This window comes from Kogia breviceps, chromosome 2 (assembly GCF_026419965.1).
Source record: "Kogia breviceps isolate mKogBre1 chromosome 2, mKogBre1 haplotype 1, whole genome shotgun sequence".
Lineage (NCBI taxonomy): Eukaryota > Metazoa > Chordata > Mammalia > Artiodactyla > Physeteridae > Kogia > Kogia breviceps.
This window is the reverse complement of record NC_081311.1, coordinates 143,757,228-143,779,931: the sequence shown is the minus strand read 5'-3', so window position 1 is coordinate 143,779,931 and position 22,704 is coordinate 143,757,228. Positions and strand designations below refer to the sequence as shown.

The window sequence follows — 22,704 nt, the reverse complement described above, 5'->3', positions numbered from 1 at the left end:
AAGTAACATAAAGCAGGGTTTGGGGGTCAGTGAAAATAAATACACAAATACATAAAACATACATAAATGCATGGAAAGAGTTTGAATGTATATAAAATAACCCATTAACCATAGGTATTTCTGGTAGAAGGATCATGGGTAAAAGTTTTTCTTTTTGTTCATCTGTTTTCCAATTTTTCTATAATAAAGTTGAATTACTTTAATAATAAACTTTTCAATGAAAAAAAATAGGTTTACTCCTGTGGATGATAGCAGTTTTAATATTTCTTTTTTAGTCTGCAGTTCCAGCGGTTCACCCACAGAAGAGAATAGGTAAGATGGTGGAAAAGTGGGAAAGGCACCAACTCAAGTCATCGTGAAGATCCCCTGCCCAGACAGTGCGAGAAATTCTGTCTTGATTTGCGTTTCCCCAGAAGCAGACCCAGCAAGGGGTTTATCAGAGAGGTGGCAGGGTGGGGACACTGAGACAGAAAAGAGACAGAAACGAATAAAGGCCACGTCTACTAGGGACAACCAGGACTCCATCCCATGGACGAACCCTGGGACGCAGTGCAGAGAGTGCCTCAGTTATCCCATCCTAGGTGGGAATTTATCCTCCGACAGTGGTTGAGGGCTGTTTTGCGGGGCATTAATTCCCTTGCACTTCCATCGTGTCCCCTGTCCTACAGCCAGGAAAAAAAAAAAGTCTCAGGCAGAGGATTGCAGGTGTGGGCAGTCAGTAGATTTCTCCAAGTCGAGGTTAAGTTAAGTCTCTGATTTTGCTCTCTGGGTGGAGCTCCCTTGTCCATTGCCCTCTATGGCTCCTGGATGTGCCCCCTGCTGGGGTTCTTCCTGGTCCGTTATCTCCAAGGCCACATGTGAGGTGAGCAGTGCAGATAGTGCCCTCCTGCAGAGACTGTAGTTTGCTTTCCCGCATTGCATCTCTGGGCACCCAAGGACTGATTCAAGGCTTGGGCAACCAAAGATTTTGTAGTCTGAGTTCAAGAACTCTTTGGCCCCCTCCCCGTGTCCTCAAGTCCATTCTCTACGTCTGCATCTTTATTCCTGTCCTGTCCCTAGGTTCATCAGAACCATTTTTTTTTTAGATTCCATATATATGTGTTAGCATACAGTTTTTGCTTTTCTCTTTCTGACTTACTTCACTCTGTATGACAGACTCTAGATGAAGTGAGAGAGTGGCATGGACATATATATGCTACCAAATATAAAATAGATAGCTAGTGGGAAGCAGCTACATAGCACAGGGAGATCAGCTCTGTGCTTTGTGACCACCTAGAGGGGTGGGATAGGGAGGTTGGGAGGGAGATGCAAGAGGGAGGGGATATGGGGATTATGTATACATATAGCAGATTCACTTTGTTGTACAGCAGAAACTAACACACCATTGTAAAGCAGTTATACTCCAATAATGATGTCAAAAAAATAAACAGAATTCTTTGGTCCTACAATTCCTTCAAATATTTAGTAAGCTTCTGAAATCTTTCTTTGCAGTCATTTGCACGTGACAGTATGCACACCTAGGGTTCTTTACCAGATACAATTCTCAAGCCCGATTTACCTCTTTGCACCCTAACCCCTAGGCTTCTCTCCTCCAACTTAATGGAAACCATCTTGAAGCCCTCTGGGAAAGAAATTGGCCTGAGCGTGAAGAGAGCGACCTTAAATGATTTTTGCTACAGTGGTGAGACCAGGTATTGAGAAGTCCTAATGGGCTTTTGTTGCTCAGAGCCTTTTTTTTTTCCCTCCATGTTATCACTTACTCTTAGGGCTCAAAGCAGAAGGATCCAGATTTCTGGACTCATCTTATCCCTTTCATTTCTGTTCTTGAACCAACCAATTGTTACCTGAGCTTGACTCTTCCTTGTACAGACTCCCTAAGCAAAGCCAATAAGAATTGGGAATTCCCTGGAGGTCCAGTGGTTAGGACTCTACCGTTCCACTGCAGGGGTTGTGGGTTCGATCCCCAGTCAGGGAACTAAGGTCCTGCAAGCCACACTGTGTGGCCAAAAAAACAAAACAAGCAAACAAACAAAAAACTCCAAAAAACCCTAACACTGACTTTGTGTTTTCCAACCTCTTCTAGAGCCACCGGCTTGGTACATACTTTGCTCATGAAGAAATCCAGGACAACAGTTTTATTAAGTAATTTGCTATTATCTTCATCTTTTCTGCCTCCAGTACCAATTTTCTTACCCTCCCCGCTGTGCTACGTGTTTTAGGATCCCCAATGCAAGGGAGTAAATTTTGTAATAACAATAAAAAAACTACCTTCTGTACAAATAAACCCAAGAATTTTGATGGCTTGGCACAGTCAAAGTTTTGTTTCTCCCTATTGAAATAGAGCTGGGTGGTAACCAGGCCAATGGGGTGCCCTCCTCCCTGGAGTCATTCAAGGATTCAGGATATCAAAAGCAAAGCCCCCTTCAACATGTGGTTTCCAAGGTCACCCTGGGGGTCATGTCCATTCCAGCCAGTCAGAGACTAGAAGAGCATGGACGAGCTCCAGTGGGAGGTTGGTGAGTCTCACAAAATTTCCCCTCCCATTTCATTTTCTAGAACTCAGTCCCATGGGTCCATGTAGATGTAAGGGGCAGGGTGAAAGGATGTATTCCTGGCTTTGTAGTCACCATGCTATGCTATGGAAAGGAGGGAACCAATTTTTCTGTTGACAGCACATCTCCCACAATTTAAAGCAAAAAATATATAAATAATGCAGACTCCAAGCTCTCTTCACTACACTCCCAGCCCTTTCCCTAATTATTTCTTTGGACTCACTGCAATGGGGGAATTGGCCAGGATGCTGTTCTTGGGCTTGAGGTGAGGGACCTTCTTCACCTGATTCAATTTGAGAAGGAAGCAAGGAAGGAACCGGCAGGGTGTCTTTAAATAACTGCTCCCTTTTCTATTTTGGTAGAAATCCTTCTCTGACTGAGCAATTACTAACGACTGGCTTTCGGGATTTTTTTTTTTTTAAAACAAATAAATGGAAAAACTGAAGCACTCTGCTCTTGGCTTCCCTGAGTGGGAGTAGGCAGAGGAATGACGGCGGAAAGCAGGAGCCTGGAACAGCGCTTATGCAGTGGGACAATTTTCCCATCAATTACTTCTCACTTGAATAACAGGACATGGGAGGTGGGCTGCTTGCTGTCGCTAATGGCGCACTGCAGGATAGGTATTGCCTGATACAGAGACAGGGCTGGGGACAGCCACTCCGGGGGCCATCTTAAAACCAGTTTTACGGAAGAAGCCACCGTTGTTTGAAACCAAACCCAATCAAACATGGAATTCCCTCCAGCGGCACCAACCCCACTCTTCTCAGATTCATTCCCTCACAGAAGCCCCAGGCATTCTCAGCCCAGAGGGAACCAGAGCAAATAAATTTTCCTCTTTGTAGAATGTGGACTTTTGTGATTTAGAATGATCAGTGTCTTACACACACAGCTGCCTATCTTCTCAGACCCAATGACCCTGATCAAATCAATCCACACACATGAGGTTCTGGTTTATACAAAAGGGAGGGAGTTGCTCACCGGGCAAAATAATTCATTCCCTACTCTAACGTGTTTTGTTCTGTTTTTTATGAAGACCTGACTCATGGTGCATTGAAAACACAGTGCAGTTCACCCTCAACTTGTCAAAGATCCAGCAGTTGTGTAAAGTGTACGCCCTGCAATAACGTAAGGACCTCAGCCCCGGGCTCCAGGGCTCTGGGCAGCCCAGCTGTCACTGCCACAAACAGGTGGTGTAAACAATAGCTTGGCTCAGCTCACTCACTTGCCAAACCCTCCAGCAGCTGAGTGTCCAGCCAGAGAGCAGCCCAGGCGAGCACTCCACCACCAGCCCATGGACCCCCGGCGACTCCTCCTGTTCCTTGGCCTCTGCTCAGGTAAGTGCCAGGGCTGCGGGGCTCTCCTCTGAGGCTGAAGCACTAGAAGCCACCGAACCAGAGTCTTGCTTCTTTGATGGGAACACAGAATGGCAGGGCTTCACCAGCCCCAGGCTGCTCTGTCCGTTTCTCACCGATGTTGGCTTGATTGGGTTTGTGGATAAAGATTTGTAATTGGGTTATCCAATTAAAATAGGAGCTGCCTGGTCAAAAGCTACAAAGTAGACATGCAATCTCTCTTTCCTTCAGTGCCTGCATCTTAGTAAATCCGTATGATCTGATTCAGCACCTCTTCTACCATCCCGGAGCTGCTATCATAGTTGAACAACTATAGGAACTTAAAAGGGTGACTTATAATCACAAGCAATATAGTTAACAAGTCTTTTTATGGCTCTAGGAGAATTCTGAAAATGAAGAGGATAGATTGACAGCTCCATGTGCTGGAGGGAGAAAACTTTTCATAACTGTAACTAAACTCTCTCCATGAGAGATGAAATATTTTGTAATTTTTTAAACTTCTGAAGCTAAAAAAAGATTCATATGAATGCATTACGGCCTACTTTTTTTTTTTTTTTAAAGGACACTACTATATGTAGGTTTGGGTTTGAATTGAAACTATAAAACCTTGCACAGCCCTTGACCTGCATTCAACTCTGGAATGTGTCACAACACAGCAGCTGAAAAGCTATCCTGAATCCCAAACTTCCGGTCGAGGGAAATAGATATTTGCTGATTGCTTCATATAAAAGTTTACTGGTGATATCATCTCAACTGAGAAACAAGGCGACTGACATTCTGTGATTTCTCTTCTCTAATATTGCTCTGACAAACACAGGTCTTCTGGGCAAAAGAGGTGAAGAGCTTTATTATTAATGTTTTTCAATAGCTGAGTTGAAGGAAATAGCCTAAACTCTGATAAACTATATCCTCTGGGATTTGGACTCGATCCAACCAAAGGTGGCTTGGTGGTGATGGTGGTGGTGGTGGTGGTGGTGGTGTGTGTGTGTCTGTGTGTGTTTGCAAACACTACACTCAATGGAATTTCTTAAGTGATATGTTTATATATAAAAATCCTTGGGCTTCCCTGGTGGCGCAGTGGTTGAGAATCCGCCTGCCGATGCAGGAGACACGGGTTCGTGCCCCCGTCCGGGAGGATCCCACGTGCCGCGGAGCGGCTGGGCCCATGAGCCATGGCCGCTGCGCCTGCGCGTCCGGAGCCTGCGCTCCGCAATGGGAGAGGCCACAACAGTGAGAGGCCCGCGTACCGCAAAAAAAAAAAAAAAAAAAAAAAAAAATCCTTAAGAGATCTTTTAGGACACCAAAGATCTCCAAAAATGCAAGTTTAGCTCTTTTTTGAAGTATGTGATATGTATTTAGATCAAACCTAGAGTTTGCTGGTGTCAATTCACATGGATAGTTAACAGAAATTTAGAGCAAGATGAGGCAATCCAACATCTTCAAATTTATATTATAGGGAAACTGAGGCTAAAAGACATGAACTGACCTTCCCAAAGTCACTTCGTGTACAAACTTTGGAATGTGATCAGACTCCATTTTTTATGTGCATGGTCAGAAAACACAGCCTGAAATTGAAAAGGTAGCAAGAAACACAGCACCAGGTTGAGATAAGAATTACCCAAGGTGACTATTAACAGGACAGAATTCCTTTTGTCCAACACACCAAGCTGTTCCCCACATAAAAATACAGATTGGACTAGTATGGTACAAAAGAACACTTTAAAACTGTGGCTGGGTTCCCCTACTTAGATTCAGTCCTTTGGGGGCAAAAGTGAGGGACACTTTTGACCGTGTTAGCGTACCACATAATGATCTCTGTTCTATTTTTATAGCACTTTCATTACAACCTTTCCTCTCCCCCAGCTCAGGAATCCCAAGCACTTCATTACCACCTTTCTTATGGCATATTACTTTCCAGCTTGTTTACAGTTATTTATGTAAATGGAAAATATCCATGTCCATGAAGGTAGGAAGACAGGATCTGTATCAGATTCATGTTGGAAAACCTCAAAGCTACTCAAACAATGCTTTGCACACAGCAAATGTTCAACGACTATGTGAATGAATTAATGTTACCACCATCTGAATAGGGATGACCGTATGATTTTGCTGAAAAGGGAGACTGACATTACGTATGTGTTTGTCTGTGTTTGTTAATTTACATCCTGCCTTTTAAAGAAAGTATTTACTGTGATTTGTTGAATCCGTGAAGAGATGGTCCTATTCTCCAGACCATTATTGGAGCTGGGAACAGAATCCTAGAATTCTGAGTTCAGGTCCTATAAGTTTTCTATCACTCTACCCTGCTTTGGGGAGGAAAAAAGAAAAGAATACCAATGAATATGGTCTAAGAAATGGAGCCCTCCTTGGAAATTCCTTAGAAGTTCATTACGAAGGGCACAAGGCCCCTTGGTCTTAGCGAGGGTGCAGAGGAAGAAGTGAGTATCCCTGGAACCCTGACCGTGCCTGGCTACCCAGTGCTCCCTACTCCCTAGCAGAATTTAGGGTTGGCCTGCATAGTTTTCCTGCCACAGAATGCCGAGCATCTGCTCTCTCTGTTGCTTTCTAGTATGTTCTTCCTGTCAAACTGGAATAAACGGTCACTTAAAAATAAGCAGCCCAAGGTAACACCAAAGCAATAACCTCAAACCCAGTGGTCAAGGCACTCAGTGATCCAGGCCAGTCCCCCACTGCTCCCACCATGGGCTGGGTGGGCCCCGGGATAGACAAGGCGTGGAGGACAGAGGACAGCTGCATCCCAGGGGATCAGCAGGGCACCTGCAAAACCTGGGTCTTTGGACAACATGCTGCTCTAAGTGTCTTCAAATGCAGGTAGTTTGGGGGAAATGCCACATGAAAGCTCTGCACAGACCCTTTTAGGTTCAGAAAATTTGGGAAACTAAAAATGAAGAGGTAGGCTAGGTAAGGCATTCAATATATAGAGTCCAGGAAGGTCATAATGAAGATATCTGAGCTATACTGAAACCTTCAAAAATACGAATGGACATGATACATTTGCATTTAGGGAGGTGGTGAAGAGCACAGGCCCTCTCGTCAGACGGCCTCCACTTATAATCCCACCTCTAACTAGCTGGGAGCCATGAATACATGGCTCAGCTCTCCAGACCTCAGTTTTCCCATCTGTGAAGTAGGAGTAAAGACTGACCTCATATGATTTTTATAAGGATTCAATAAGGTAATACAAATACATGACCTTTAATAAAGCGCTACAGGCTAATTAAAACACATACTTTGGGGAGCATGAAAATATTTCAATTCATTCCATAGCATTGGTTATTTCAAACTGATATAAAGTCCTGGATGAGAAATAGTGGTTGAGAGCATGGGCTCTGGGTGTCAATCCTGGCTCCACCATTTATGAAATCTGGGCCTCAATTTCTTCATCTGTAAAGTGAGGGCAATGATAGTACATACCACACCCAGTTATGAGGATTGAAAGACTTAGTACATATAAAGCACATAGAAGAATGTCTGGCACAAAACAAACTGGGTGTGTTAGTTATTATTTTTGTTGATCAATAAAGATAGAAAATGGAATTACTTTTTACTTAATAATTATTTTGTTGACAAATGCTTCCAAACTTAGGATCGAAGGAGGAAAAAAAAAAAAAAAACCAATCACCTGCCTTAGCAGTGATCGGTTAACACAACTGGGAAAAAAGGGAAAGCATCTCACTCGTTTCATCTTTAAAGTTGTCTTGGCCCAGGGAAAAAGTGTAGTTTCAGCAATAACCTGCGGAAAGGGGAGATCTGGTTACATGAATCCAGGCAAATGGATCGTGTCTACTTCCTCTCCCAGCCCTGAACAGGCAACCCCCAAACCACGGCAGGCTTGAGTTACAGAGATCCTTCATAAGGCACTTGTTGGAATTTGGAACATATTTTCTCACAGGAGTAATGGCACATGTAGCTGTACAGTTTCCAGCACATTCATAACATTAAAAGTGAGTACAGGAGCACGGCACAGAATGACCAGCTCTAACTTCAGCTCTGCCCTAGCCGCATGACCGCAGACAAGTCAGCCCACTTCTCGGAATCTCAGGCGAGAAAGTCTGCCTGCCTGCCTGTCGGTGAGGACCACATCACACTGGACACACAAAGCCTGTGGGCTCTGAGAATACTGGATGATATTGCCCTCCATCCTTAAGGAAAACGTAATAAAGATTCCTTGGAATCATTCATGCTCCAAATAGGAGTCCCAAACCCAGGTCAGCAGAACATGTGGTTTTCACTCTTAGCAACTTAATTGGGACACGGGCCCATCAGCAGTGATTATTTTTTTATTTTTAGAATTATGGAAAAATACATAAGTATGTAAGATTTACCATGGTAAAATACACATTACATAAAATTTCCATTTTAAAGTACACAATCGGGCTTCCCTGGTGGCGCAATGATTGGGAATCCACCTGCCAATGCAGGGGACACGGGTTCGAGCCCTGGTCCGGGAGGATCCCACATGCTGCGGAGCAACTGAGCCCATGTGCCACAGCTACTGAGCCTGTGCTCTAGAGCCCGCGAGCCACAACTGCTGAGCCCACGTGCCTCAACTGCTGAGGCCCACGTGCCTGGAGCCAGTGCTCCGCAACAGGAGAGGCCACCGCAATGAGAAGCCCGCACACCACAGTGAAGAGTAGCCCCTGCTCGCTGCAACTAGAGAAAGCCTGCGTGCAGCAACAAAGACCCAATGCAGCCAAAAATAAATAAATAAAATGAAAACTCAATAGTGGAAAAAGAAAAAAATAAATAAATAAAAAATAAAGTACACAATCCAGTGGCATTAGGTACATTCACAATGTTATGCAACCATCACCACTAATTCCAGAACTTTTTCATCACCCCAGAGGGAAACCCTGGGCCCTTTAGCAGTCACTCCCATTCCCCAGTCCCCACAATCCCTACTAACCATTAACCTACTCTCTGTTCTATGGATTGACCTATTCTGGATATTTCATATAAATGAAATCATACAATATGTGCCCTTTTGTGTCTGACTTCTATCACTAAGCATAATGTTTTCAGGAGTCATTCATGCTGTAGCATGTATCAGAACTTCATTCCTTTTCATGGCTGAATAATATTCTACTGTATAGATATACCACAATTTGTTTATCCATTTATCCATTGATGGACATGTGGGTTGTTTCTACCATATCGCTATTGTAAATATTGCTGCTATGAATATTCATGTACAAATTTTTTGTTTGCTTTTGGGGTTTTATGTTTGTATTTTTTCTTTTTTAAATTGAAGTATAGTTGATTTACAATACTGTGTTAGTTTCAAGTGTATAGCACAGTGATTCAGTCATATATATATGTATATATATTCCTTTACAGATTATTTTCCTTTATAGAATATTGAGTGTAATGCCCAGTAGGTCCTTGTTGGTTATCTATTTTATATATAGTAGTGTGTGTACGTTAATCCCAACCTCCTAATTTATACACCCACCACCCCCATGTACAAATTTTTGTATGACCAGTTCGTTTGTGGAAATACCCAGGAATGGCACTGCTAGGTCATATGGTAGCTCTGTGTATAACTTGTGTGAGAAGCCACCAAACTGTTTTCCACAGCAGCTACACCATTTACCTCTCACCAGCAACATATGAGGATTCCAGTTTCTCTGTAACCTCACCAATATTTGTCAATTTTAATTTTGTTAATTATGGAATAACATCCTTGTGGGTGTGAATCAGCATCAGTTTGGGGCTGTTCATAGCATCATGAGCTCTGAGGCCAGCCAATCTGAGATTTCATTGCATCATGACCAGATTCTGGAATACCAAGACCGACTTTGTGTGGACCTTTCTTCTTGTGTGTGCGTGTTCCTAGCAAACTTGATGCAGCCAGGTGCTGGATGAAGGAATGTCATCTGTCCAAAGTACAAGTGCATGATAATCTGGCATGCCCCCCTGGGAAGGGACCACACTGGCAGCTGCACTTGGAAAGGAATTCAAGGCAATAATAGCTGCATCAGGGAGCCCTTCAACAAGGGGGCCTGCGTGCCTTGCATGAGCTGGCCACACCTCAGTTACTCACGTTAGTGTGTGTAGAGGGTGGGAGCAGACTCTGACAGTGAGTGTGTTGTTTGCTGTCTCAGCTGGCCTCGTCCTGGGCTCCGAACATGAGATCCGCCTGGTGGCAAAGCTATTTGAAAACTACAACAGCGTAGTACGGCCCGTGGAAGACCACCGCAAGGCCGTGGAGGTGACAGTGGGCTTGCAGCTGATACAGCTCATCAACGTGGTGAGACAAGAGAGCTCCAGGCTCTCCACACCTCCCAACCCGGAGCATCCTCCCCCAGCTCCCCTCTTGTCCTCCTAAAGATGGGGCCTTATCTTTTTTTCAGGATGAAGTAAATCAGATCGTGACAACCAATGTTCGTCTGAAACAGGTAACTCAGCTAGGTAATTGCATTCATGTTGTTTTTATTCACCCTGAAATTTAACATGGGCCCAGAGGGAATCAATTTAGGTAACAGGCATATGTACCAAAATGTTAAAAGTAGATATTTTGGGGTAGTGGGACTGTGGATCATGTTTTGGTGTTTATTTTTTATTGTACTTTTGCTTTTTCTGTGTGTATTAATTTGCTAGGACTCCTGGAACAAAGTCACAACCTGGACAGCTTAAACAACAGAAACATTGTCTCACAGTTTTTGAGGCCAAAAGTCCAAAATTAAGGCGTTGGCAGAATTGGTTCCTTCTGAAGTTTGTGAGGGAGAACTTGCTCCTGGCCTCTCTCTTTTGCTCAGAATTGGCTGTCTTCACGTTCACATGACTTTCTTCCTGAATATGTATCTGTCTTCAAATGTCCCCATCTTATAAGGACACCAGTCATATTGGGATAGGGCCCACCTAAATGACTTCACTTTAACTTAATTACCTCTGTTAAGACCCTAACTCCAAATAAGGTCACATTCTGAGGTCTTGGGGGTTAGAACTTCATATTAATTGGGGGGAGACAATTCAACATTGTGTTATCCAAATTTGCTGCATTGGGTATACATTACTTTCAAAATGTAGAAGAAAATATAATACTTTTTTAGAAAATGATGTTGCCTGCTTGAGGAAAACATTCCCAATAGGGTCATTCTCCTTTCCTAAGGTGGGCAGTGTACCTGGTACATCTGCTACCACTTGGTGGCGTTACTTGGGCTACCTTTGTTTTCTCACCTGTAAAATGGGGTCAATAATCACTCCTACCTCATGGGAACATTGTGAGGACTAAATGATGAATATGGGTAAAATGCTTACAACAGTGCCTGCATGTACTCAGTGCTCTGTGTTTGCTCTTACTTGTTACTAAAGGGAAAACTGAATTCTGAATCAAACCCTTCTTACTGGAACACAACTTCTGTCCATACCTGAATTACCGTGCTCATGAGAGCTCTTGATAACCCTAGATTTAAAAAATATTTTTAGTTTTTTAATCGACTAAATGTCTTCATTTCTAGCAATGGGTGGATTACAACTTAAAATGGAACCCAGACGACTATGGTGGCGTGAAAAAAATTCACATTCCATCGGAAAAGATCTGGCACCCGGACCTAGTTCTTTATAACAAGTAAGCAAAACAGACAGGATGAGGAGGCGGACATTACAGGGGCAGGTGGAGCCCAAGTGCCCTAACGGAAGGGCTGCCACTCTTGGCATGCGTCTCACCACTGTTCACATTAAATAACCCTTAAAAACCAAGAGCCAAGTTGACATGCTAGGAGTGCCATATGGTGTCTCATGTTATGAATAGAAACAATTATCAGAGCCAAATTGAAACAGGGCTGCAGGGTGGGGGACATTTAATCCCTGAGAGCTCCTGTAGGGTATAGGGCAACTATCCAAGGAACCCAAACATCATATAATTGAGTTCCTTGGAATTAAATGTCCTTCCGACCAATAGGTCTGAACCTCCTGGGGTTGTTATTCATCACATCCTCACAGCATCCCAAGATGCCGCGTGCTGCTGATGGCCTGGGATGCCTATGTAGCCCATCCACTGGGCTCTGTGACAGACTGCATGTTGTGAAATTATAATGTGATTCAAGACACTCCAATTTAATGACACGTTCATTATCATACGCCCTTCATTTGTCAGGGAATGTTCATTGCAAAGATCATCCTTCCCAGGCAGGAGCATTCAACACTGGCCTAGAGGATTTGTGGTCTGACACTCTACAGCACGTGTCTGGAGCGAGCAGGCTGTGCGTTCTAGCAGACTCACCAGGGAAGGTGGCCCAGGGCTAGTGAGCAGAAATGATACCTTTTAAGATGACCCTCCCCAACTTTGATATTTTATTACATATTTTCCAATCCGACCTGGGATTCAAACTTGAGTCAAAGTACACAATCATTTGTGTAAACTTTTGGACAAGTATTCTCGAGGGACAGAGTGTCTATCTCTCAGAGTTAAGTTTCTCTTTCACTTAGAATCTGAGGGAAGCAATTAAAATCCTCAGGTCCTTTTGATAAGCTCACTCAGAAAGACCCTCATAGGGGAGAGAATCCTGTTTCACCTGCTTAGAAGGAGAGACATAGACCATCCTTTCCCTCTGCTCTGTTGGGAGGGTCTCAAGCTGCATAGTCTTCTGGATAGAGCCTCTTCTCAGTCCCAAGGAAAAATTAATGAGAAGAAAATCTCTTGATTTATGAAGTGAGGCACAATATATACCACATGTCCCTGAAAGCCCAGCAAGGTAGACCCCACCCACTTTTCAGCACCTATTATACTGTCCTGCTCTCTGCCAAGGCCCTGGGGCTCAGGATGTTTTGGAATGAGCGGACCACCCACTGAACAAGACCTGCAGAAATACTTTATTATTTTTTAGTATCTACCATGTTGCCTTTTTTAATGAGAAATTATTGCCAACATTTGAAAATTGGGAAGTACATTAAAATCTGAATTTTTAACTTCTCTAGAAAAATCCAACATTCAAAAATATGGCAACTTTGGATTAAAAGTCTTGGTTCCCAGCTTCCAAGGAAGAATCCAATATCAGGCAACATGGAGCCTTCGCTCCCATGCAGACACCATGGCAGAGCTGAGTGGTGCCTTCCTCAGAGGAGAGAGGGTCTCTCCCCATGCCAGGCTCAACCCTCCCTCCTTCCTTGCCTGCCTGGCCCTGGAGGCATCTGAGTTTGCGACCCTACCCCACTGGGGTCTAAATAGTTCTTTAAAGGTAACAGACCCCTTCTTTAACGTGCTTGTCACCGTAATGAGCCACTAGACATGTTTTTATTTAAAATTCCTGGTTTTTTTCTCAATTAACTTTCAAAGTATATCAGAGAAGGGATACATGGAGATTAACATCACAAATGCTACTGAGGACTGGGAAGAAAAATGTGGGATGCAGTGAATCCGTGTCACCTGTTATTCCTTTAAAGCTGTAGCGTCTCAGATTCGTCCCTAGATATCCTGAATCAGCACTAAGGTGGTGCTCAGGAATCTATATTTTGTTTTATTTTATTTTATTGAAGTATAGTTGATTTACAATATTGTGTTAGTTGTAGGTATATAGCATAGTGATTCAGATTTTTTGCAGATTATATTCCATTATAGGTTATTACAAGATATTGAATATAATTCCCTGTGCTATACACTAAATCGTTGTTGCTTATCTATTTTAAGTATAGTAGTTTGTATCCGTTAATCCCATACTCCTAATTTGTCCCTCCCCCTCCTTCTCCCCTTTGGTAACCATAAGTTTGTTTTCTGTATCTGTGAGTCTGTTTCTGTTCTGTAAAGGTTCACTTGTATTATCTTTTAGATTCAGGAATCTATATTTTAAACCAGCACCCCAGTGATCCTTATTATCAGACAAATTTGAAAAACATTGCCACATATAAAAAGCGATGCTGTGCAAAAGAAAACTTCTATAATTAGCACCTGAATAATTATCAACTGTCTCCCGTTAACATCCCCAAGCAGAATTGAAGGCTCATCTGTCACTTGGCTCCCTGTTCCTCTTTTATCCCAATTGTAGTGCAGATGGTGACTTTGCCATCGTCAAGTTCACCAAAGTGCTCCTGGACTACACTGGCCACATCACATGGACACCTCCCGCCATCTTTAAAAGCTACTGTGAGATCATCGTCACCCACTTTCCCTTTGATGAACAGAACTGCAGCATGAAGCTGGGCACCTGGACCTATGACGGATCCGTGGTGGCCATCTACCCGGTAGGTGGTGACCCACTGCGAGGAGGTTGGATGCAGGAAAAGCGTGATTCAGGTCTCCAACTCTGCCCCTCCGTTATCACAGGCTCTCAGCACCCATTCGAACTTTGAGGATTGTCTAGTTGGATGGTTCTCAATTGGTTGGGAAGGTTCTTGATGCACTGCATAAGAGAGCCGCCTGGGGCTTAAATAATTCTCTAGGCCCAGGTTCAAGCCCAAGAATTCTGATTTAATCAGAATTGGTGCTAGGGCACCAATATATTTTAAAGCTCCCAAGTGACTTGAATGTATAGTCAACATGGAGAATCCCAATAGTCCCAACCCCCTTACTTTACAGGAAAGGAACCTAAGACCCCAAGGCGAGGGTGACCCAGGGCCCCTCCTCGGTATGTGACCGTGCTGGGATCGGTTGCCTTGTCACAGCTGATTAGGAAACCCTGTGCCTCCTCAGGGTGACGAGGCTGGGAATTCAAAGTTTCATTCCATTTTCTCAGGAAAGCGACCAGCCAGACCTAAGCAACTTCATGGAGAGTGGGGAATGGGTGATCAAGGAGTCCCGGGGCTGGAAGCACTGGGTGTTCTACGCCTGCTGCCCCTCCACCCCCTACCTGGACATCACCTACCACTTTGTCATGCAGCGCCTGCCCCTCTACTTCATCGTCAACGTCATCATTCCCTGCCTGCTCTTCTCCTTCTTAACCGGCCTGGTGTTCTACCTGCCCACAGACTCAGGTGGGTGCAGTTGCCATGGCGGCAGCTGCTGACCCTGATGGATCTCAGGCTACTATTTTGGGGGAAGCCAGAAATAACCACGGCTAATAAACAAATACAGGCAGACAGACCCAAATCATCATCCCTGGGAGGATGCGTGTACTGACTGGCCATGTGCAGTGGTGAAGTCCCAGCTGGGGCAGACTACAGAGCAGGCAGAGAGCTGAACGGGACTCTGAAGATGTGCATACATAGCTCAGTCTGGTTAAGTGAATAACCACCAGCACCTATGTGCTGAATACCTGCTGTGTGCCCCGAAATGTGCTGGGTAAGGCGTGTATCACAGACGCTACTGATGCCTCGTACCCCATGAAGTCACTTGCTCTATGTGACTAATCAGGTCTTGCCTCCTTTGCCCACTGCTTGCCCCTTGAAGATAGCTTTTGTGTATCTATTCTCCAGATGGCAGTATCTTTACACACAACACCATATTTCCCAAGTGGCAATTTTTTCTCCCATATCAGCCTGGACGACTGACTTACCTCCTACTGAGTAGTCACATCTGTGACATAATTTCACCAGACACCAACAATCTACAGAAAAGGGGGAAAGGGAACACATATGCCTGCCAGCAAGTCACTGCTCTTAAATGATTGACGGCAGACAAGCAGGGATAAAAGAAAGATGGTAAGGTGGTCCTCAAACTTATGACAGATAACAATTTTATCAAAAGGCAAAAAAAAAAAAAAAAAAACCCCACAAAAGTCTAAATCCAACTTTCCAACAAGAAAAAAAAAAAAACTTACACATTCACTCACTCAACATATACCGTTTAAACAACTGTTACAAGACAGGGATAAGGTAGAGAATAAGAGAGAATTTTCCCCACAGAACATATGTTCTAGGGATTGTACTCATTCTTAAACAAATGATCACAAACAAATATTTTTTCAACTTTCTAATCAAATGAAGCTTCTTAAAGTGAAGAGAGAAAACTCTAGGCAGGGCAATATGGAAACTAATCAGAGTTTCTATAAATATTAAATGATTTATGCTTGAAAAGCATTTAGAACAGTGAGACTGCTTGATAATTGTTAGCTATCATTAGTATCATTAATCAAGAAATTTGATGTACCTTGATAAATATTTTATATTTATAATTCTGTTTTCTTTTGAAGACTTTCCTACCCACCAGAAACTGACAATTTCTTGTTTGCATCCACTCTGGATCCTGTGTATATTCCTAGCATCTGGACGCATCCAGAATGGGAAAAGCTCCAGACTGGAAAGCAGGGCCACACTAGAGGTTTCCCAGGACACAAACACCAAGACCAGCCCAAGGAAAGTCCCTTCCAAAGGCTCTCTACTGCATTTGAGCTGGTCAATCTCCACAAAAATATTCCAGTGTCATTCAGCCCTTGGCTTTCTTGTTTACGTGTCCAACCAAGACACCATCCGGGAATTGTTTACCCTGAAATTGTAGGGCCTGGAGGAAAGATTCAGGGGAAGGGGAATCCCTCAACCCTTAGTATGAAAAACAAAAAAAATCAAAACAAGAAAAAAAAACCCAAATCCTCCGTTTAGATGAAAATGAGAAAGTGAGTGGTGTGAAATCATTGATTTTGTCCTTTCTCGGCTTTGCTCTTGCAGCTTGCTCCCACAATGAGAAAAAGATACGTGTACTTCTGGGCCGCCCATCCATCTGCTGAGTAACAAGTAGGCCAGGCTGCAGTTCAGTTTTGTGAGGTTTAAGACATTCTGCTGCAGATGGAGAAACTGTCATCTGGGGTCTCGATTACCACCCAGAACCTCTCTGGGTTCCCTGAGTTCCGCTAAGAAACTGAATGCTGGGCAAGAGGTGAAGTACCATTTCCTGCTTGGCAGCCTCTAATGGAAACACCTGCCACTTGCCATCATCAGCAAAGTTAAGGTGCCAAGGTCTCATAGGAAGTTCTGCAGAAAAAATTCCCCACCACGAGACCTTCAGAACATGCCGGTCACATTCCTCTCACCCTTGGGTTTTGGTGGTGTGCACGTTTGCTAGGGCTGCCTTCACCAAGGACCACAGACTGGTGGCTTAAGCAACAGAAATTATTTTCCCACAGTGCTGGAGGCTGGAAGTCCAAGATCAAGGCGTCAGCAGGGTTGGTTTCCTCTGAGGCCTCTCTCCTTGGCTTGCAGATGGCTGTCTTCAGCCTGGGTCCTCACGTGGCCTTTCCTCTGTGTGTGTCTGTGTCTTAATCTCCTTTTCTGATAAGGACACCAGTCATATTGGATGAGGGCCCACCCTAAGACCTCGTTTTAATTGAATTACATCGTTCAAGGCCCTATGTCCAAAACAGTCCCTGAGGGGCTGGGGCTTAGTGTTTCAACACATAAATTTGGGTGGAAGAACGATTTAGCCCATAACAGGTGGGTTGTGTTTGTTTCTTCTTTTGTCCAGGAGAGAAGATGACTTTGAGCATCTCTGTCCTGCTGTCCTTAACCGTGTTCCTTCTGGTCATTGTGGAGCTGATCCCTTCCACCTCCAGTGCGGTGCCCTTGATTGGGAAGTACATGCTGTTCACCATGGTGTTTGTCATCGCATCCATCATCATCACCGTCATCGTCATCAACACACACCACCGCTCCCCCAGCACCCACGTCATGCCCGAGTGGGTGCGGAAGGTGAGCGAGCAAGGTCCCCGCACACTTCGCACGGGGCTGCCCCTCCCTCACGGCATCCGCGGGTCTACTCTTCTGTGTGGCCAGTGGCCTCCTAGGTAACCCTTGTGGGCACTTAGGAACGGAAAGTCCTTTCCGGGCTGTAGGGGTTTTGGGGAAGGAACTTTCTTTGGCTTCTTGCTGGGTCTAAATAACTCAAGCAACTGCCCCGGGCAGATAAGAAAACCAGAATTAGCAAAGCCCATTCCAAACGCAACCTTAAAGAATCTCTTTGATTAGAGAAGATGAATAAATCACTATCCTTTTATTCAAATGCTGTGAAATCTTGAGATGTCTGTTTTTATGCCTTCCAGTTTGTGAACAGACTGCTTATATTTTTGCTGGTAGAATCATCTGCTGAGACTAGAATAAGGGCTAGAAATTGGGAGTGGGGGTAGGGAGGGGGCTTGATGAGAGATTGTCAAAAAGTTTTAGTGAGGAACTTGGTCTCAAATATTTACATTACTGAATTTTAAAATGTGTAAACATTTCCAATATGTTGGTTCTTTTACACTTCTTCACAGAGACACTAACGTCCAGTCTTTTGTGCACAATGCAAAAGATTTGTTATGAATTGACAGAGAAACTACTGCTTGCAATGTATTCTTTTGGGAGGAGAGACAGTCCCTGCTTCTCTAAAGGCCAAGTGACTCCTGTCAATACCTATGTTGTATTTCTTTAGGAACAAGAAGCAGAAGAAAACAGTCTAGCTGTTTTGTGGGGCCGGAACCTTACATATATATTTTTTAGCGGGAGGGGCCCTTTCTTTAACCTTTTGATCATGAGGACACAGGCCTTGAAAGAAGTGGGTGCCTACAGGGGGTCTGGAAGCTTAAGCTTCATTGGTTTCTTGAGTCAGTAGCGGCACACAGGCTCCCTCCAGTGGCGAGCTGCTGGCATTACAGAATCATCTCTGCTAGCCTTAGTAATTTGACAGGTCACAGGATACAGATGAGGAAGCTTTGAGAAAATCTAGTATAGTCCTTTTGTTTTAGGGACAAAGAGACTGCGGCCCAGAGAAGCTGAATGATTCGCCTAAGGTCACATTGCTTATGGAAAATCAGAGTTTGATGCTTGCCCTGCTGACATTAATTCCCATACGTGGACTTCTGTTTTATTTTATTATAGGTTTTTATCGACACTATCCCAAATATCATGTTCTTCTCCACGATGAAAAGACCATCCAGAGAAAAACAAGACAAGAAAATTTTTACAGAAGACATTGATATTTCTGACATTTCTGGGAAGCCGGGACCTCCACCCATGGGTTTCCACTCTCCGCTGATCAAACACCCCGAGGTGAAAAGTGCCATTGAGGGCATCAAATACATCGCAGAGACCATGAAGTCAGACCAGGAGTCCAATAACGTAAGCTCTGTGGCTTGAGATCTGCACCTCCTGTTTAAACGGTCAAATGCTCGAGCACAGAGGGATGGGTTTGGCTTGATGGGAAGGTTGGCGTTCAAGGGGCAGCTACTGATGTAAAGTGTGCCCAGTGACCCCGTAGGCCATCTTAGCAAGTCATCATATTGTGAATAACCTATTTTAAAAATAAAGATCATAGTGCCAGTGGAGGGATGATTAACAGATTGAAGGGCCCCTAGATGATGGATAGCACGCACATCGTGAGTCCATGATAGTCTTACGGAAATTCTAACATATTCCTCTCTCCCAGGCGGCCGAGGAATGGAAGTACGTTGCAATGGTGATGGACCACATTCTCCTCGGAGTCTTCATGCTCGTCTGCATCATCGGAACCCTGGCTGTGTTTGCAGGTCGGCTCATTGAATTAAATCAGCAAGGATGAGCGGAAAGCTGAGCTGAACCTCAGCGCCAGGGAAATTTGTCTACTTGGATACATGCTCACTTCTCAATCATTTAATTTTCTGTATTTATTATTCATGACAAAAGTTTCTGTTTATATAAGGTTATAGCCTCAAAGTGTCTTCACATTGCTTCTCCCTTCACTCCTACTGTGGCTGCCTGGAGAGTGAACCCTTTGCAGTAAATGAATCTGGATCGCTACATGAAGCGTTCATTTCCAACAGTGTCCAGAAGAATTCTGCCCAGGATAACTGAGCTTTTCTGTTAGTTTTTTAAATGTTTAAACTTTATGCAAAGAGTCTATCCTTTGCTTAAAAGTCAGTTTTGTACCTGCTAAAAAAGCCCCATCGGGCTTCCCTGGTGGCGCAGTGGTTGAGAGTCCGCCTGTCGATGCAGGGGACGTGGGTTCGTGCCCCGGTCCGGGAAGATCCCACATGCCACGGAGCAGCTGGGCCCGTGAGCCATAGCCGCTGAGCCTGCGCGTCCGGAGCCTGTGCTCCGCAACGGGAGAGGCCACAGCAGTGAGAGGCCCGCGTACCACCACCACCCCCCAAAAAAGCCCCATCTACCAGTCCCCAAAAGATGAAACATTTGACTTGGAGAGAAAGAAAGCAGTAGAAAGACAATAGGAAAATTCTAGAATGGCCACCACAATGCAAACTGCCTCAAAAACTCATGCTTTAAAGGAGGTTTCTAGAACTTGGAGGTGAGGGAAGGTCTTCCCAGTCTAACACAGCACCTGAGCTTGATGCTCGGGGTTTGAGGGAAAAGAGGTCCTAACCTGTATTGAGTGTGGGCCCAGGCACTGTGGGAATGGGCCCGCAGGCACGTTTTTATTTATCCTCAGAACTCTCATGACTGTCCCTGTTTTACAAATGCAGAAACTGAACTTGAGGGAGATTAAGTTCACGGCCCAAAATAACAAGTAGAACTGACATCTGAACCTAGACCTTGTAGGTTCAAAGCAGCTCTGGGCTGGGCCAGTTCATCTCCTTGCTTGCTCTTTGGATCAACTCTGGCCCCATCTGGGCCATTCTGTGACTCTGCTCAGTGTTTCTGAGAGGTTCTGTCCTAGTGTCAGCCATCTTTTCTGCCTTCCCAATTAGACCACCTGCCTTTTCCCCCACTCCTTACCCCACTCCTGTTTGGGGTTCTAGTTCTATAAAAGAAGTCAGAAATGTGTGCACATATCATCATCATTTCTGCAATTCTGGACAAGGAGAGAACATTATTTCCTTTCTCCATAGCAACCTATAAGTCACAAGGCAGTTCACCCCAGAACTAGAATATGTGCAGCCCTGGGCTCAGTAATGGCCATGAGATCCCCAGAACACATTTGATCCACATCAGTACCAGGGAGAACGGGGAATGGCAGTGCCAGGCAGCCTGTCTGAATGCAGGTGGGTTCAATCTACATCTCCATGGGACTCCCCGTAATACACCCGTGGCAGGACTGAGTGCCTTCATTTAAGAGTAAACTAAAGGGAAAAAGGTTTGGCAGTTCCTCAAAAAGCTAAACGTAGATGGGAGGGATGTGCAAGAGGGAGGGGATATGGGGATATATATATATACACACACACACACACACATATAGCTGATTCACTTGTTATACAGCAGAAACTAACACAACATTGTAAAGCAACTATACTCCAATAAAGATGTTAAAAAAAAAAAGCTAAACGTAGAATTGTCATATGATCCATCAATTCCACTCCTAGTTATACACCCAAAAGAACTGAAAGCAGGGACCTGAACAGCTACTTGGACACCAAAGTTCACTGCAGTATTATTCACAATAGTCAAATGGTGGAAACCACCCAAATGTCCATCAATAGATAAACAAAACGTGGTATGTGTGTGTGTGTATGTGTGTGTGTGCGTGTGTGTGTATACACACACGCACACACAGACACATACATTTATAATGAATTATTCAACCTTAAAGAGGAATGAAATTTTGATAAATGCTACAATACAGATCAACCTTGAAAACATTATGCTAAGTAAATAAGCCAGATGCAAAAGGACAAATATTGTATGACTCCACTTACAGAAGGTACCTAGAGTAGCCAAATTCATTAGACAGAAAATAGAATAGAGGTTACCAAGGTTTGGGGAAGGGGCGAGTTATTGCTTAATGGGTAGCGCTTCAGCCTGAGATGATGAAAAAGTTCCGGGAATGGACAGTTGTGATGGTTGTACAACACTGTGAAGGTACTTAACGCCACTGATTGAATGGTTAAAAATGGTTAAGATAGTAAATTTTATGTGTATTTTACCATAGTTAAAAATAAAATAAAAATGAAAAAAGATGGCCAGTTTCACATTCTGTATATTTTTACTGCAATTAGCCAAAAAAGAGAGAGGGAGAGAGATTCAGCACTTAAGTCTGCTGTTTGCCTAATCTATCACAGTCCCCCAGGACTCACTATTGATTCAGAGGAGGAACTTAAAAATCATGTTGTCCATTCTAAGGAAACTGAGGCTCAGAGAAGTGACCTCCCTCAGGTCACAGAGCTAGTTAGTGACAAGCCAGGTCTCTTAACTCCTGCCCTCATGCTGTTTCCTTTACATCAAATAGCCCATTTCTCCCCTAAAAGTGAGGCCCTCCAACACGTTCCCTGCTCACCACCTGTCTGGGAAGCCAGCAGGGTGGCCCTGAGTGGGTACAACAATGTCACAGTGTGAAGCTCCACCAGCCCCTAAATACCTGTTGCATCAATCTGTCACCAAGTCAAGGACTTTCTCCTTTGGAATCTCTTCCCTTCATTAAGGGCTGATCTCCTGATAAAATGGGAGGGGAGGCTGGGATCTGTCTCCCCACCTAGAGGCGAGCGCCCAGCCCTGTCCTGCCCCTTGTGGCTTTATTGATGAGTGTGTCTGGGTAAAGGGGTGACTTCTTGGGAAATTAGGAGCATCCTCCAAGTGGAACAAGATGGGTACGTTTTCCTGGGGGATGGGGATTACAGACTGAAAAATGGAAGCAGAAATTATTCAGAGCTTGAATCCCTAAGTTTTTTTTTTTCTTTTCTGGTTGTCAGAACTGGGGTTTTATCAAATTGGAAATTGTATTAACAATGAAACAAGTCAAATGGGGAGGCGTTTCGAGGCTGAGGTGGGAGGTATTTGGTTTTGCTCCAATCACTGTGGACCACGATATGCCATCGTGTTCACCCTGGGGGTGGGGGGCGAGGCAGGGGAGCGCAGGCGGCTGCCTCTTTCCTCACCGCCCGAGTTCTCTCCTCACACCCCACAGCTGGGTCTTCCTTTGAAGCTTGAGTTCCCCTGCTCTGCGTTCTCAACCCACCATTGTCAAAGTCATTTCTCTCACTGCTCGAGTCCTAGCCCTGCTACAGTTCTCTGGC

General features: G+C 44.3%; 1 protein-coding gene across 1 annotated transcript; it reads left to right on the top strand.

Annotated features, from left to right (window-relative positions):
• The first annotated feature begins 3,731 nt into the window (after positions 1-3,731).
• On the top strand, positions 3,732-21,622 carry CHRNA1 (cholinergic receptor nicotinic alpha 1 subunit). Its single transcript, XM_059053348.2, has 9 exons — positions 3,732-3,886; positions 10,030-10,175; positions 10,279-10,323; positions 11,386-11,495; positions 13,909-14,104; positions 14,596-14,833; positions 17,256-17,479; positions 18,644-18,883; positions 19,191-21,622. Exons 1-9 carry the CDS (start codon positions 3,844-3,846, stop codon positions 19,320-19,322), a joined length of 1,374 nt encoding a protein of 457 aa, XP_058909331.1. The 5' UTR covers positions 3,732-3,843; the 3' UTR covers positions 19,323-21,622.
• Positions 21,623-22,704: the final 1,082 nt, after the last annotated feature.

Coding starts and splice junctions, on each gene's coding strand:
- CHRNA1 (XM_059053348.2), top strand. CDS start 3,844: ATGGACCCCCGGCGACTCCTCCTGTTCCTTGGCCTCTGCTCAG. Junction 3,887..10,029: donor GTTCCTTGGCCTCTGCTCAG/GTAAGTGCCAGG, acceptor TTGCTGTCTCAG/CTGGCCTCGTCCTGGGCTCC. Junction 14,834..17,255: donor CTACCTGCCCACAGACTCAG/GTGGGTGCAGTT, acceptor TCTTTTGTCCAG/GAGAGAAGATGACTTTGAGC.